The sequence below is a fragment of the Prionailurus bengalensis genome, chromosome X, assembly GCF_016509475.1.
Source record: "Prionailurus bengalensis isolate Pbe53 chromosome X, Fcat_Pben_1.1_paternal_pri, whole genome shotgun sequence".
Taxonomy (NCBI): Eukaryota; Metazoa; Chordata; class Mammalia; order Carnivora; family Felidae; genus Prionailurus; species Prionailurus bengalensis.
Genome location: NC_057361.1, coordinates 31,606,328 through 31,622,885, shown reverse-complemented (window position 1 = coordinate 31,622,885; position 16,558 = coordinate 31,606,328). Strand labels below are relative to the sequence as shown.

At 39.2% G+C, this 16,558-nt stretch overlaps 1 protein-coding gene across 1 annotated transcript in view; it reads right to left on the bottom strand.

Annotated features, from left to right (window-relative positions):
- The window catches only part of CFAP47 (cilia and flagella associated protein 47), a 587,956-nt gene that overhangs the window by 558,582 nt on the left and 12,816 nt on the right, over nucleotides 1-16,558 (bottom strand). The window contains exons 4-8 of the mRNA XM_043569968.1: nucleotides 9,720-9,858; nucleotides 7,288-7,516; nucleotides 6,682-6,842; nucleotides 4,315-4,442; nucleotides 1,671-1,906 (exon numbers count right to left, since the gene is read on the bottom strand). Of these exons, the coding sequence (XP_043425903.1) occupies nucleotides 1,671-1,906; nucleotides 4,315-4,442; nucleotides 6,682-6,842; nucleotides 7,288-7,516; nucleotides 9,720-9,858 (893 nt within the window). The remainder of the gene's footprint in view (nucleotides 1-1,670; nucleotides 1,907-4,314; nucleotides 4,443-6,681; nucleotides 6,843-7,287; nucleotides 7,517-9,719; nucleotides 9,859-16,558) is intronic.

Genomic DNA, 16,558 nt, shown 5'->3' with positions numbered 1-16,558 from the left:
CTTCTTGCAACACATTTTGCATTCTTTTTTTTTTCTTAATGTTTACTTATTTATTTTGAGAGGGAGAATACAAGCAGGGAGGGGTGGAGAGAGAGGAAGAGGGAGGGAGAATCCCAAACAGGCTCCGCAGTGTCCACGCATAGCCCAACATGGGGCTGGATCCCACAAACTGTGAGATCATGACCTGAGCCAAATCAAGAGTTGGACACTTAACCGACGGAGCTACCCAGGCGCCACACATTTTGCATTCTTCTTAAACCATAACTGTTTTTATTTATGTCTTATACTTCCTTAGAACATTAAAAAAATCCTCAGTAGGAAGAGCATTGGAGGAAAGGAGACAGCATCCTTTAATGCGGGACCATGAACCAGCTGCCCTCCACCAAGGCAGGGGGCACCACCACCTGTGTCAGAGCGGGGCTGCCACCACTACCACATGGCCTCTAAGGTTGGCACGCGGCCAGCAGGGATCCAGGAGGAGAGGAAGCAAGTCTACAGCAGATGCAGCCACAGCCACAAGGAGCTGAGCTGTGCATCCTGCATCCTAGTCTGGCCCCACTACACTAAGAGCAGTGCCCATGCAAAACCCACCTCGTGACGCCGCGCAAGGGGATGGTGGGGCTGTGGTGGCTAGATATGCCGGCTGTGGGCCTGCATGAGTCACTCCAGGAGTATATGCACCTGTGCAGAGACCCAAGCCCTGCGCTGGGACCTGCGCTCAGACACCTCCTACCCACCTGATGCTGGCGATGACAAACCTGAGGTGAGCCTGCCCTAACACCGGCCACCCTTCACCGTGCCTCAGGCACATAATGCCCACGACTGGTGGCTACAGGGAGCCTTTCGCATCAGCCTCGGAAAAGTTGGGAGGACGAGGGGCATGCACTCATGCAAAAGGCTCAGAAACCCACCCCTCAGCAAGCAGTCAGACTACAGTGGCTGGTTTCCCCCATACCACCTCACCTCACAGGAGAGCAAGGCCTGGATCCCACATAGCCAAATCTGCCAGCCCCCTCTCTTCTGCCTTGGGTTAACTGTAGCGTGGGCTCTTGTGGCAATGGACTTCCACTTGTCCCCCACGTGTGCATCCCAGCTTGGCCAACCTTCAGTGTAGGGGTGACACCCAAAGCATCTTGCAGTCTTCTCAGCATCTCTGGGATTGGGACAAGTGGCTGGGTCCTACCTCCTTTTTGCTTTTTTCTGCTCTCAGCAGTTACTGGCCCAGGAGCATCCCACCTCTGGTGTCTGGTGTCCACTGTCCTAGACAAAGGCTTCAGGACCTGTGCCCACACCCACCCAAGGCAGGAGGCCAAGGCTTCATGCTGGATATTTCAGTTTTGGGGCCTGCCTCCTGGGGTATAGATAAATAAATATGCCCTCAGTGCCAAAAAATAAAATAAAATAAAAAAGTCCTTAGAGGCAATAACCATGTTTTGTACTGCTTTACATTCCCTACAGTGTCAAATTCTTTTCCTGGCAAGTGAAAGACATTTAACAAATAATTATGGATACTGCATAAGTGCCAACACAGAAGTATTCATAACTAGGCCACAGAAGAGATACAATTTATAATCTTGATGGAACAAAATCAAGTTTTTAATCCTCTACATGTCTTTTTAGCAAATATTAAAATATTCAAAGCATGTGAAAGCATAGAATAATTATCTTACCTGGATACATCCTTCATCAATCTTGCCCCTTTCAGGATCAATTTTAAAATGTGCAGTTTTTTTAAAACGGTACGTCACGGAAAGTGACTTGGATCGATTTTGCATAATACACACCGTCTCTGAACGTTCACCCATAAAACAAGGTGCAAAATTAAGGAAATTTCCAGGATCAAAGTGTAGAACGACAGGAAGTCCTGAGCCCGTCAGTGCTAATTCCACTTTCCGAAATCGATCACCTATAAAAACAATAGCTTTTTAACATAAAAAGTGTTGGGAATCCAGAATATATTTGCTCAGTCCAAATAGTGTCATCTGAAAGACCTGATGAGACATGGGTAGCTCATTCAATCTTCCATTCAACAAAATTACTGAGTGCCTTCTGTATGCCAGGTACTGCTCTAAACCGTGGGGCTACAGCAGTGAATACAATAGACACCGTTCTTGGCTCTCATGGACTTTATATTCTAGTGAGGCAACACTGACAATAACATTTCAGAAAGGAAAAGTGATACGGAGAAAGGTAATGTAGGGTGAAGGGGAGCACAACTTGGCACCCAAAAATATGCCTCTTTGGCATAAGGATTATTTTAAGCTGACTATTTTTAATAGCAGACACACGAAAAGCTCTGAAAACTACAGGGAAGAAACTCTTATCAAAGAAGGCAGACACTTAAATCTGCCTAACAACCATACCCAGCCTTACTGTGATTTATCTGAAAACTTTTATAACTGGCTCCCACACCCCAACATCCTATGTCTTTAGCTGTAGATGATATTTAAAGTGATGGCTTGGGCATTTGGGGGGAGTTACTCAGTTTTCCTGGGTCTCTCCCATGTATACCAGATATATACATGTTATTAAATTTCTGTTATTGCTTTTTTGGTTTTTTTCCCCTCTTACTCTGTCTTTTATTAAGGAAGGTCTCAACCAAGAACCCAGAGGTAGAGGGAAAATTATTTATCCTCTCCTACAAGGGTAAAACAGAGCACAATGTCTTGTGCTGCTCTTTTACACAGTAAAGTCCAAAAGGGCCTCTCTGATAGGGAGACATGTGAGCAAAAATATAAAGGAACTTAGGACAAAATTCATATTGCAAAATCATATTGCAAAAATCAGGAAAAGCATATTGCAGACAACAGAAGAGCACGTACAAAGACTCTAAGGTAGGAATTTGCTTGGCACTTTGCAAAAACCCTAAGAAACCATGTGTGGATGGGTAAGAGTAGTAGAAGAAGAGTGAGAAATAGACAGATTTAACATAGGGTTTTGAGGGAAGAGTTAACAAAATTTGCTGATGAACTGGATATAGAATAGGAAAGTGAACACGCGATAAATGGTTTTGGGCCTGAGCGACTGAAGTGATAAAATGGTCATCTCTTGAGACAAGGAAAGACTGTAGGAGGGACAGGTTATGGGGAAACCAGGAGGGTTTTTCTGGACATGTTAGGTTTGAGATGCCAAGTAGATAACCAAGTGGAAACGTCTGCTAGGTCACTTAATGTATTTACAAGTTTAGAGTAAAGATGGAGGAGGAAGTCTTGGAGGTGTGAGGGGAGAAGGGAAGGTGTGTGATACTGATCTCATATTGTGGGACCCACTAGAGGCTAGTGATTACAGATTAAAAAGTGAAACCTCATGGCATGGTTTTGTGTTTTGCGCCAGCACAATTAGCTTCCCCGGTACTGACCCAGGGTAGGCTAAGAGTTGAATTTAATCAGGTTAGAGGTTTGCCACTCAGTCACTATGGGATATGGGCCAAGAAACTTAAGTGTACAGGGAAAAAGACAATTAAATTAATGGACAAGGGAATATAATCTGGGCAATAACATAAACACGGAGTTTTGAAGACACTAGAGAGAAGGTAGGAACTATACATTGTGGGCTCTAATTGGATGAAAGAACAGGTTTGTAGGGAGAGCACTGTAGCCAGAATCCAAAAGAAGAGTGGGTATTTCTTCAATGATGCTCTTACTAGCCAATCCCAGACTCTAAATTACCGTTAATGCAAACCTAGCATCTCCATCTCCAGCCATTCAAAACCAGATTAACTTGCAAGACTCAAACAAGTCTTCTGTCTATGACAGGCAGACAGAGTTCAAGTCACAAACCATGACACAAGTAGGAGCAGACACGCAACTTCTGTGCTAGGAAAACAGTTGAACCTTGCTCAATGATATCACTCATCCTGACACACAAATCTTCTGGACTCATCTTTCTAGATTCAATCCCTCACCTGTCTCTATCTTTATTTTCTCTTTGATCTGTCTGGCTAAGCTGAACTCCCAAGTCTTGTTCCATTTTTCCTCACTAGAGCCCATCTAATATTGCCTAAGAATATAAAAAGGACAATGCATCTTGACACATAGCCTGCAAGGCATATGCACTCTAGATATCATGTTTATCTAAATGTCATTTAAAAATAATAAAGTCATCTAAATTCTAACTTGGAAAATTTTTATGGAAATGATTCTGAGGTTGACTTCTTTCTTAACATGTCACAAAAGACATTAAGATCCCTTGAATGTTTGCATTTTTGTTCTATTCAGTAATATTTTTATTAAATTGCCTCTACAAATATTATGTAAAAACTTTTAAACAATTTAAACTGTACATATTTGATGCTTATGTTCATTTTGTACTTACTTTTGATGGTTTTATTGTTATCATCTCTCAGAAATCCATCTTTACTTCCCACAGACTCAAATCTCAAAAAAAGAGCATAGTCTTGCCTATGTGAAGGATCGTAATTCTTTTTACCATCAATAATTAGCCTGTAAAAAATTACAATCAATTTTTTTTATTTTTTCTAAAATTTTTTTTTTTCAACGTTTATTTATTTTTGGGACAGAGAGAGACAGAGCATGAACGGGGGAGGGGCAGAGAGAGAGGGAGACACAGAATCGGAAACAGGCTCCAGGCTCTGAGCCATCAGCCCAGAGCCCGACGCGGGGCTCGAACTCCCAGACCGCGAGATCGTGACCTGGCTGAAGTCGGAGGCTTAACCGACTGCGCCACCCAAGCGCCCCACAATCAATTTTTTTAAAATTTTTCTAATGTTTATTTATTTTTGAGAGAGAAAAAGAAACAGAGTGCGAGCATGGGAGGGGCAGAGAGAGAGGGATATGCAGAATCTGAAGCAGGCTCCAGGCTCTGAGCTGTCAGCACAGAGCCTGATGTGGGGCTTGAACTCACAAACTGTGAGATCATGACCTGAGCTGAAGGTGGACACTTAACTGACTGAGCCACCCAGGCGCCCCTACAATCAATTATTTTTAAAGCAAAGATGATACACTCTATTACCTCTCATAAGGGATCAATACAATCCTTAAATCTATGCAAACAGATGAAAAATCAGTAAAGAAAATCTAATTGTGATCCATTTTCCAAAATTACTACCCAGGATATAGAGACCCGCCAAAAGAAGGCCACAAAAATGGAAAGATTCCGAAAATCAGTTCATGACAACATTTGCAAGTCAAAAGTAACTTAAATACACTAAGTTGTCAGGGTCCAGCTGCAATGCCACTTTCTATGTAAAGGATTTTCTTTCCAGGCCGAGTTCATTGCTAATTAAGAACTCTGTTCAATTCTCTACAATAGTCCTTCTTACCCCTGGGTGTAACCGCAAACCTCTGTTCCTTATCTGTCTCCTCCTGTGGTCTAAGCACATATTGCTAGCCACACTGTCCACATTCTTAGAGGAGAACAAGATTTGTAACAGTCAAATCTCATCAGAGGAGGAAAGGAGAGGAAAGAAAAGGAAAGGGAAAGGGAAAGGGAAAGGGAAAGGGAAAGGGAAAGGGAAAGGGAAAGGGAAAGGAAAGGAAAGGAAAGGAAAAGGAAAGGAAAAGGAAAAGGAAAAGGAAAAGGAAAAGGAAAAGGAAAAGGAAAAGGAAAAGGAAAAGGAAAGGAAAAAGACCAAAGTGAGAGATGGATTACTTCATAGACGTAAGTAAACTGTCTTTACTTGCCTTACCTAGAGGTTAGCTTTTTTAGCAGTGGGTACTCAAATATACACACAAAAATAGGCTGACGTGAAATATTACACAGCGATGCAAATAGCACACTAAAAACTTATTTAACGAAGACTTCCAATCATACTCATACCTATGAGTTTATGCTAGACTCTCAAATAAAGTTAACATGCTGCCATGAAAAAAAAACAGAATTTCAAAGATTGTGTATTCAAGAGAATCTTACACACTGACCAAAGAAATCTCCCGCAGGCAGATACAACTCAGAAGGCAATTACAGATCGTACAAATAGAACCAACAATTACTTGATTACCCTCCTTAAATTAAAACACAATTCAGTCCTCCACAATTGATATCAACATCAAGTGACTCTGTGGCCAGAGAGAGAAGTACATTGAACATTGCCTTCTCACAAAGGGAAGCATACAATTGGATCAGTTATTACCACACACGGCAACCACTCAAGTAGAGCTGAAGTTGCTAGTCTATGTTTAAAACAGCATTTCCGAATATATTTTCAAACTAAATAACCAAACCAAGTACACAGAATTATAAAAAAGTAGATACACTGGCAAAAGTACTAAAAGTCTGTATGAATTTCAGCAAACAAGTATGGTTGATTCCAGCAGCTGCTATAGGCTTAATATTCACGCTACTTGGCAAATGTTCTGCTGTGGCAAGAGCATCCTCTTTGGAGGCCCCTGCACATGCGGCGTGCCGCTGGCATCACCTGACTATTCCTACAGGGACAACCAGGTCTTGGTTGCACAGACTCATTTGGAACCATAGTCAAAAACAACACAAAGCTTCCACTCCTACAAGGTCTGGAACAATTCACAATCTAACATGAAATATTTAGAACAAAATTTTTAAATATTGGAAATTATATTAACCATGTTTGAAATGTTTAGAGCCGTAATAAGAAAACACTGATTTGCACATTCTGACAAGTTGGACTCTTACAATCAATGTGATGAACGTCTGATTGATACACTTTCAATTAATAACAAACACCAGAATTGAATTTTTGCTTACTTTGGGCTGAAACAAAATGTAATTATGGTCTTTTGATAAGGTAGCAACCTCCCTTCATTAGGAATACAGGAGATAAAAGTGGTAACATCTATGTTCTTTATTCGGCTTAAGTAAGGGAGATTATTTAAAGCAACATCTGTTCTTTGTTGAATATTAGTACCCTGTAATATAAAATCAGAAATACAAAGAATATTAAGGCAGAACACAAATAAAATATTTCAAGAGGAGATCATCAAATAATTATTGAAATTTTAGTATGGAAGATCAAGAATATGTAGGTCTTTAACATATATAAATTTGACCAAGGCACATTATAAAATTTTAAAACCTGTTAAAAAATTCATGAGAACAGAAATCCCCACAACCAGCTACTAATCTATAAGAAGCACTTGTCTGGTGTACTTCAGATATATATTACTATCAATGTTAGTTTAATTTACAGAATTGTTTGAGGTTATCCTTGAAGACACATGAAAGGGAATCCTATCTATCTGCACATTAAAACATACTTAGAATAATTTAACAGCTTTTTGGTTATTAGTAAGTTCAAAACAATCTGTTTCAAAACATAATGCCCGATCTTCCCCTGTTACACTGTTTACTTACCAGTTCTTCTCCAACTGAATCATCCTGTATTATGGCCACCCAATTTATGGGTTCTGGATTATTATTGTACAGAAGTGCATGTTCAATTTTTGAAGTTCCGAAGAAAACAGAACCAAAGTGTATGCATTCCAACTTCTTGTCACCACTCATGTTTAGCAATTCAATAATCTGCTCAACCACATGAGCTTTGACCCTCAGGAGCATATCTGGACGACCTTGCAAACTTACTCTACAAGATAATAAATTATACATGTATATCTTAAGTAGAATTTTATATACTTAATTTTTCTCCTAAGTATTTGGATCAACAGAAATTTTATAAAATCACATTATAATTAAAATTCAAAGGCTTAAGAGCAGTTCCTTTCACGTACATGCCAGAGAATGTCATGTCCTTCTGTCTGAATCTGCACAGAACGGCATACATACAACCTAATTCATTGTCCCCAAGAAACAAGAGAGTTGGAAAATAATCATATGAATTGACTCCAAAAAAGGACTTACTGCAAGGTCAATATCACCAATTATTTCATAAACACTAGAATTAGATGGGATGATTTAGATGTCCACCTATAGTTCTAGAATTCTGAGATTCTTTTCTAACTCATCCCACTCTCCCAAGTCCAACAGCCAACCTCATCCCCATCCTAATAACCCAATTCTCTATGAAGCAAAGTATGTCAGCAAAATCCCACTTGTTTGCTGAAATGAAGATCCCGCCATAAAGCTTCATTTCCCAGACTGATTTCAATTCCCTTTTGAAACAGCCCACACTTGCACATTTATCCCCCTCTGGCATAAATGCAAGCTTCTTAACTCTCATCCCATCAAATACCTCAAATAACTGACCACTGCACAACCATCACTCAAGTCCTTATCTTACACTACATCTCCATCACGTTGGCGGTGGCTGATACCATCTATGCACATCTCTCCTCCCTTAGCTTCCTTGACGCCATACTTTGCCAGTTTCCTTCTAACTTATTCAGTCTTTATCTTTTCCTTCTCCTAAGACTTGGATATTTTATATATTCCATGAATAATGGTGTCTCTCTCCCACTCTTTTATACTCTATCCTCCTTGTCAAAGTTGTTTTCGACTTCATGCTTCATCTACAATTTATCCACTTAAGCCAATATACCTAGACCAAATTGCTTCTGGGACTCAAGGTAGGTAAATCTAATAGGCGCCATAGGATTCTGCAAAGCAAATTAATTCACACATTTTAAACCTGAACTCAAGATCCCCTCCCACAGACCTGTCCTTCCCCTTACCTTCCCTTTCTATAACCAGTCACTACATCTAGTTAAATCTGCCTCCATAATATTTCTCCAATCTGCACACTTCTCTCCATATGCCTGATTTGTACCTTAGCTGAGGTCTTCATCACTTCCCTTCTGCTGTACTATTACAGTTTCTAGTCAGGCTACCCCTCCACATATGTACTCCCTGATTTGTTGTGTCCACTGTTATCAGCACAACCTTTCTAAATTGCAAACTAATCACCACACTCCCATCTTAAAATCTTCCTGAGATTCCACAGCCTTCACAATAAAACCTAAGCTTCTATCAGGGCTCACAGATGTTTCTCGAACTTTTTTTTGGCTGTGACCTCCAGCAAGACACGTACTTACACTACAAGCACACACACATGTACACACATGCATACACAGGCGCACACACACACACACACCCAAAACAAGTTTTGCAAAACATTTGCCCTTACTATATGACATGCATTCTGCTATTTTCAATTTCACAGTTTTGATACTGGTGGTGACCCATTATAGTGATTGTACATGCCACTAATGGACTGAGACATACAGCATTAAAAAATGCTGTCGTATGAGGTCCTTTACCAGACCCTGCACCATTCTGGTCTCATCTCACATCACTCCTCACCTCCATCTCTGCCTTTACATCGCCTCAGCTCTCTCAGTGTCTAACACCATCTATTCACCTCCAAGATTTCAAGTCTTCTACTTGCTCTGTCTGAAATTACTCTTCTAACCCAACCCCATCACCAATACCCACCGCCCCTATACGTGCACGCACGCACGCACACGTGTGCACGCACACACACACACACACTCAGCTCAGATCACACCACTGCTCTCTGCCTGGCTACTTCCTACTCACCAATACTTCTTTGGGTATGCTATCACATCCTTACTGGAGCCCTTTCCTGATCTACTCCTTCACCCCCATAAAATCCAAACCAGGAGCCCCTGTTATGTGTACCCATAGGCCATCCTCTGGCTCTTCCCATTTTTGAGTCTCCCGTGCTTGGCAAACAGTCGAGACTCAATGAACAAATGTTGACTGAAAGAACAAAGAAGCTAACATACATTCAAGACAGTAGGCATATCTGAAGAGTAAAAAAAGGAAAGTATTAAGTACTACATTAGAATTAAGAACCATGGTATACTTACTTTGCCACTTCATTTACAATTCTGGGCTGGTCTGCACACAAATCCACTTTAACAATCACTGATGACTTGGACTCCACAACACCATTACTTGGAAAAATGACAATGGGCAATTGGCCCTGGTATTCTGTTTTAAATGTACCTAAGGAGAACAAGAGCAGATGGTTTACATCTGGATCCATACAGTGTTACATTCACATTCTTAATAAGGGTCAGATATACATTACAGAGTATACAGTCTATCGTGGACCAAGAATCACAGCTTTAATTGTAAGTTTAGTCTCTGGGGTCACCCAACAGATGTGAACTGATTGTTAGGACTCAAGCCTCATTGGTAGTTAAAATATACTGTCTGCTTACAAAGTTCAGACACTTACGGTAAGAATTTTGTATATGTTAGTCTGTATAATCCTCAGAGTGCTTCTGTGATATAGGTTTAATCATTAACTCCATTTTATAAATAAGGAAACAGAAGCTTAGACTGGTTGAATGATTTATCCAAAGACACAAGTATTATGGTAGATTAAACTGCTGACCTCAATTCTTGACCTTTCTCTGCATCTTACCATTACACTACCATGGACAAAATATGTTTTCCTACCCCTTGATGTTGGGCCTGATGATGCGATTCGCTTTGGCCAATAGCATGTGGGTAGAAGGGACAACATGCCATCTCCAATCCCATATGTTCTCTTGCACTTCTACCGTGTAAAGTACTTAAGTAGCTACTGTCCCTATGGCCTGTGCTTCACAATGAGCACATGTGGAGCAGAGCCCCCAGCTGACTCACAGACTTGCAGTAACAGAACATTCCTGACTGCCTAGGTTTGAAGCAGAGCTACCCAGCAGAGCACAGCTTAGATGAGTTGAATTCTAGCCATTCTGCATATAAATAAACAATTAAAAACTAATTGCCTTTTCAAGATACAGAATTATGGGGTGGTTTGTTACATAGCGATAGCTGACTAAGAAACTAATAGAGCTTGGATTTTCACTTGGATGCTTCTGACCTAAGGGCTCACACTCATAGCCATTGTCAGTTGTTGGTGTTGTTGTTTTTAAGATTTGTTTATTTAAGTAATCTCTGCACCCAATGTGGGGCTCGAACTCACAATCCCCAGATCAAGAGTCACATGCTCCACTGACTCAGCCACCCAGGCACCCCATCACTTTTTGATAAATGAATTCATGCAGTTCACACAGGGAAAGAGTAAAAGGAATGTGTTTCTAAGAATCAAATAGCATATGAGAAGGAAGTTACAAATACGTCTTATTCTCTTATTCTGAAAACAGAAACAGTGAATAATTTGTAGTAATGTTTAGTGCGTGTATTAGAGCATGTGGTCCTTGAGATCACACATTATGTCTTCCTCATCTCTGTGGTCCTAGCACTGCACACAGTGCCTAGCACCAAGTGGAGCGCTCAAAATATGCCCAACAAATGAAGTAGCCAGTCATGTTTCCTTAATGTGCAATATAAATATTATACAATATAAACACAAATGAGCATGCTGCTAACATGAACAACTTGGCAAATTCCCAATTTACCAATTTTAAATCACATTTGATGAAATTTTCAAAAATGATTCATTTAGCTTAGGAAAATAAAATATTAGCATCATAAAAGTACTGAAAATATAAGAAAGGGAATAAAACTTTTTTAAGTACAGAGATGATCTGATAGAAAAGGCAAACAAACTCACAGTAACAAAATTTGTTAATCCAGTCACTTCAGACAAGTGCTAAGAACAATCTTTAAGGCTGTTTTTTTTCTGTCGTAAAACAAAAATTTATAAAATTATATCTGTTTCAAATAAATAAGTATTATTGACTCAATTCTCTAGAAAAGGCAAATTATGTGAGTCCAGGTAAGGCTGAGTCAGTGAGATAGTTCCTATATTGTAACCACTTTGATATAATTTGACAAAAGAATTTTAAGTATTTCAAAAGTTTATTTTAGGAACAACCCGAAACTGAAAGAACATTGTTCAGTCTTCTAAATATATTAAAAGAGTGGCTACACAAACACTAATGCGTCTTATATAACTTTAACACCACTAGTAATAATGAAATATTTGACTTTTATTTTTAAAAAACAATAAAAGGACATCAGCTTAAAGGAAGGGTGTCATTGAAGAAAGGATGTTACAAAAGGAATTTCTGTCATCAAATTCTCATTTCTTTTTAGATAGGACCCTGGCTGATGTTCGGAGAATGAACTAGAAGGAGATAAGGGATTTCAGAGAAATCATTTCAGTTGGTTTGATTACTAACCAAAAGATGATGATGGCCTGTTGTAGACAAGTGAGGATGCACCAGAAAAAAGAGGATTACTGAGGTAATTAGGAAGTGAAGAAACAGGATTGAGTAACTGACTAAGGGGGTAGGAGGTGAAAAAAAGGAAGAGGTCAAGGATTTTAACTTTCTGACAGGCCCAAGTACATGGTGGTGACATTTAATTAAGAAAAAGAGATAGAGAGAGAGAGAGAGAAGTTTTGGGGGAAAGGCGAGGAGTTTGGTTTTAGATGTATTAAGTTTGAGAAACCTGAAGGAAATGTAAAGTGTGGGATAGAGCCCAGTGAGGTAACAGGAATGAGAGTGATTGCCTAAGGGAGAGCGTATAGACTGAAGTAACATGTGGGTGGGCCTAAGGCAAACCCTAAGAAACACTCACATTTAAGGAACCCAAAACAAAGGGACAGCAATCCACAAAAGAGAACTGAAGGGAGGCAGTAGGAAGAAAAATAATTCTAACATCAAAATCGAACATTTATTGAACACTTAATATATATCAGAGAGTGTGCTAAGTATTTTATCAATTACCATCCCAATTGTAGGAGGCAGGCACTATGTTTATCTCTACAATGGATGTCCAGGAAGTGTAAATACTTGCCTAGGGCCTCCTAGCCAGTAAATGTTATAAGCAAGATTTGGGCCCTGGAAGACCTCACTCCAGAACCTGAACCTCCATTTTATATAAGCCAGTGAGGAGCCATAGAAGCCAAAGTTTTGGCTTTTGTGTTTTGTTTTGTTTTGTTTTTTCAAGACACCAGGGGCCAACTGTCTGAAATGTTGCTGTTTAAGTCATGTAAAATAAACACTTAGCCTTGTCCACTGATGTGATTTAGGGAAGCATATGGCCTGCGAGGCTACCTACAGCTGGGACTGAGATGACAGTCCTTTGAACAGATCTGTGTTTTTTGAATGAGACTTGCTTTACCTTCTCTAAAGAAGGTGATTAAGTATACATGGTTACCTTGCCTTTATCCTTCCAAAATACTTTTAGAAACTATGAAGTAGATTTTCATGTAAAAGTATTTTTAAGGGGCACCTGGGTGGCGCAGTCGGTTAAGCGTCCGACTTCAGCCAGGTCACGATCTCGCGGTCCGGGAGATCGAGCCCCACATCAGGCTCTGGGCTGATGGCTCAGAGCCTGGAGCCTGTTTCCGATTCTGTGTCTCCCTCTCTCTCTGCCCCTCCCCCGTTCATGCTCTGTCTCTCTCTGTCCCAAAAATAAATAAATGTTGAAAAAAAAAAATTAAAAAAAAAAAAAAGTATTTTTAAGATCAAGCTAGGGCACACAGTCTAGTTTTATAGGATGCTAACCAAAAATCAAGAGTCACATACCCAAGGTCATTGTTATTTCTTATGTATGCTTTTTTTTTTTTTTTTTTTTTTTTAAGGCTTCCTTGGGTCTAAGCGTACCAAGGATAAACCAGTCTCCATGTCTCCAGATGACTGTTTTGGAGACTCTTCAGAATGCTCATAGGAGATTAAGCAGGTTACTTCTAAGTTGAATAACCTTTCATTGAAAGCTTAACAGTTTATTTTTATTTTTATTTTATTTTACTTATTTATTCATTTATTTTTGAGAGCGAGATAGAGAGCACAAGTGAGCGAGGGAGGGGCAGAGAGAAAGGAATAGAGAATCCCACGAGGTGCAGAGATGGAGAGAGAGAGACAGTGTGGAGCCCAGAGTGGGACTTGAGCTCACCTGAAGTGGGGCTCGAACTCACGAACTATGAGATCGAGACCTGAGCCAAAGTCAGATGCTTAAACGACTGAGCCACCCAGACGCCCCTGTTTTTTTATGTACTAAAATGGCAAATCATTTTTTTCTTTTATAATATCCTGGTCAAATTATTTTTAAAGAATTTTTTTATTCAAGTACAGTTGACATACAATTAACGATTCTTTACTCATACTGAGAGATCACTGAACCAAATCAATTACACAAAGGTTTATTGAATGTCTGTGATATACCCAGCATTGTATTATGTAAGAAACTTATACTGCGATTCCATGACATCAGTTTCCAAGAAAACAAACAATATGTGTTGAGAATAAGTAGTGTGTGTTTCTCTGAGTAGTTAAGGAGGATCTCAAGGACCAGTACTGGACTTTGTCCAATTTAGCAAATTTCCTGGTTTACAGATGATGGTAGGCTTTTCTAGACAATAGAGAGTAGAGAGATGATGCTAATGATCAGGGAAAGGGGAAGAGTGGGCATTAAGAGCAACAGAAAGGTCATATAGCTAGGACAAAATAACCCAAGTAAACCTAAAGTTTGAGGAGTTCTAAGGTAGCTGTTCAAACACAGAAATGGTATGTGAAGATCACACTAGGGACTTTAAAGACTGTTCTACATGATACCACGGGAGTAGAAAATGTCTTTGCAAATATTCAAGCTTACTGAGGGGAAAAGGGAAATGATTGCAATTCCACACATGCTAAAATAATAATGCTTTTTCCATGATGTTCTTTAAAAGGTAAAAACTGAGAAACAACAAAACCAAAGAACAGAACATGGAGTTCACCAGCTCACAAAGTACTAATAATAGAGACTTATCTTAAAGACAGAACCACGTCTTCAAAATGAAAAGACAAGCACTAATTTGCACAGTTGGGAGTAAACTTAGCAAATATTCTTATAGAGGGCCAGAAAACAAAATGTATTCAACAATATTTGGCTAAATCCATGGATAATTATTCCATAATGGGCTATAAAAATAAAAAATCATGAAGTTGTTACATGGATCAATAACCCCAGTGTCGCTACCAGAGAGAGAAAACAAAGCTGTACCTACCATGAATCTGCTGAGTGTGGCTTTTTAATGTCCTCTTAAGTATGCATATAAATGTATAAACATTTGATCTTTGACTCTAAAACTATAAAATATTTGTCACAAAAAATCCTTTTTTAAAAACTGTATTAAAATCATCCTTGGTTGCGAAATCTATTTTCTGCCTAAGTGTTTTTCCTCATAAAAATACACTTTTATTCTCATGAATATTTATATACTGTGCCAGTAGGTAATAAGGACTTTATGACACCTTACAGTAACCTGCTACTGTGAATATAAAACATAAAATCAATTTTGCTAATGGTGGAAAAATAATATTCGAGTCAGAGAATGATAAAGTCAACACTAAGAAAATGTGTTTTATTGATAACAATTTGTAAGGTAATAGTATTTAACATTTCATAGTTAGTACTCAATTATAATTTATAGAATGGGGGCGCCTAGGTGGCTCAATCGGTTGAGCATCCGACTTTGGCTCAGGTTATAATCTCGAAGTTCACAAGTTCGAGCCCCTCGTCAGGCTCTGTGCTAACAGCTCAGAGCCTGGAGCCTGCTTTGGATTCTGTATCTCCCTCTCTCTCTGCCCCTCCCCCACTCACACTCTGTTTCTGTCTCAAAGATAAATAAACATTAAAAAAATTTTTTTTAGGGGCGCCTGGGTGGCTCAGTTGGTTGAGCGTCCGACTTCACCTCAGGTCGTGATCTCGTGCTCTGTGAGTTTGAGCCCCACGTCGGGCTCTGTGCTGACAGCGCAGAGCCTGGAGCCTGTTTCAGATTCTGTGTCTCCCTCTCTCTCTCTGACCCTCCCCCATTCATGCTCTGTCTCTCTCTGTCTCAAAAATAAATAAACGTTTAAAAAAATTTTTTTTAATAAAAAATAAAAAAATAAAAAATTTTTAAATATAACTTACAGAATGTAGTATTCACTACAAATAATATGCACACACAAAATATTAATACAATACTAAAAGCCAATGTGGATTACTTTTCTTAAAATGTCTGGGTCTAGATCTGAGGCTTATTTTTATTTATTTTATTAAGTAAAATAATATTAAATATTCTTTTAAGATTTTTTTGTAATTTTTTTTTTTTTTTGAGAGAGAGAGAGAGAGAGAATGAGTGAGGGAGTAGCAGAGAGAGAGGGAGACAGTGAATCCAAAGGAGGCTCCAGGCTCTGGGCTGTCAGCACAAAGCCTGACACAGGGCTCTAACTCACAAACCACAAGATCGTGATGTGAGCTGAAGTCGGACGTTCAAACAAATGAGCCACTCAGGCGCCCTAAATATTAAGATTAAAACCATACATATTCGTTACTTACAGTTTTTATACATAATAAAAATGTACAGTTTGGTGATATTTTATAATAAAGAAAAGGTATGATCAAAACTTTGCAGGATTTGGAATGGACAAGAAAGATTTTTGGAAAATAAATAATAAAAACAAAATTCTCTCAATTATATACCACTACTCTAAAATATAACCAGAGAGTCTAAAGGACCATATAGCCCACAATCACTAGCCATGAGAGGTTCTATCTGTAACACTGGAGTCAGACCACAAACGAATCTAATATTCTACAATCCCACATGCACCAAAAACTTAAACATTTAAAAAATTAAAGCATGGAAAATTGAAACAAGTAACATCCGGTGAGGAACAATGATCAGTTTTATTTGTTTAACCCCAGGAAGAAATCAGTAAAGTGACAAACTGACTTTGTTATTGTTTTTTTTAGTTTATTTAGTTATTTTAAGAGA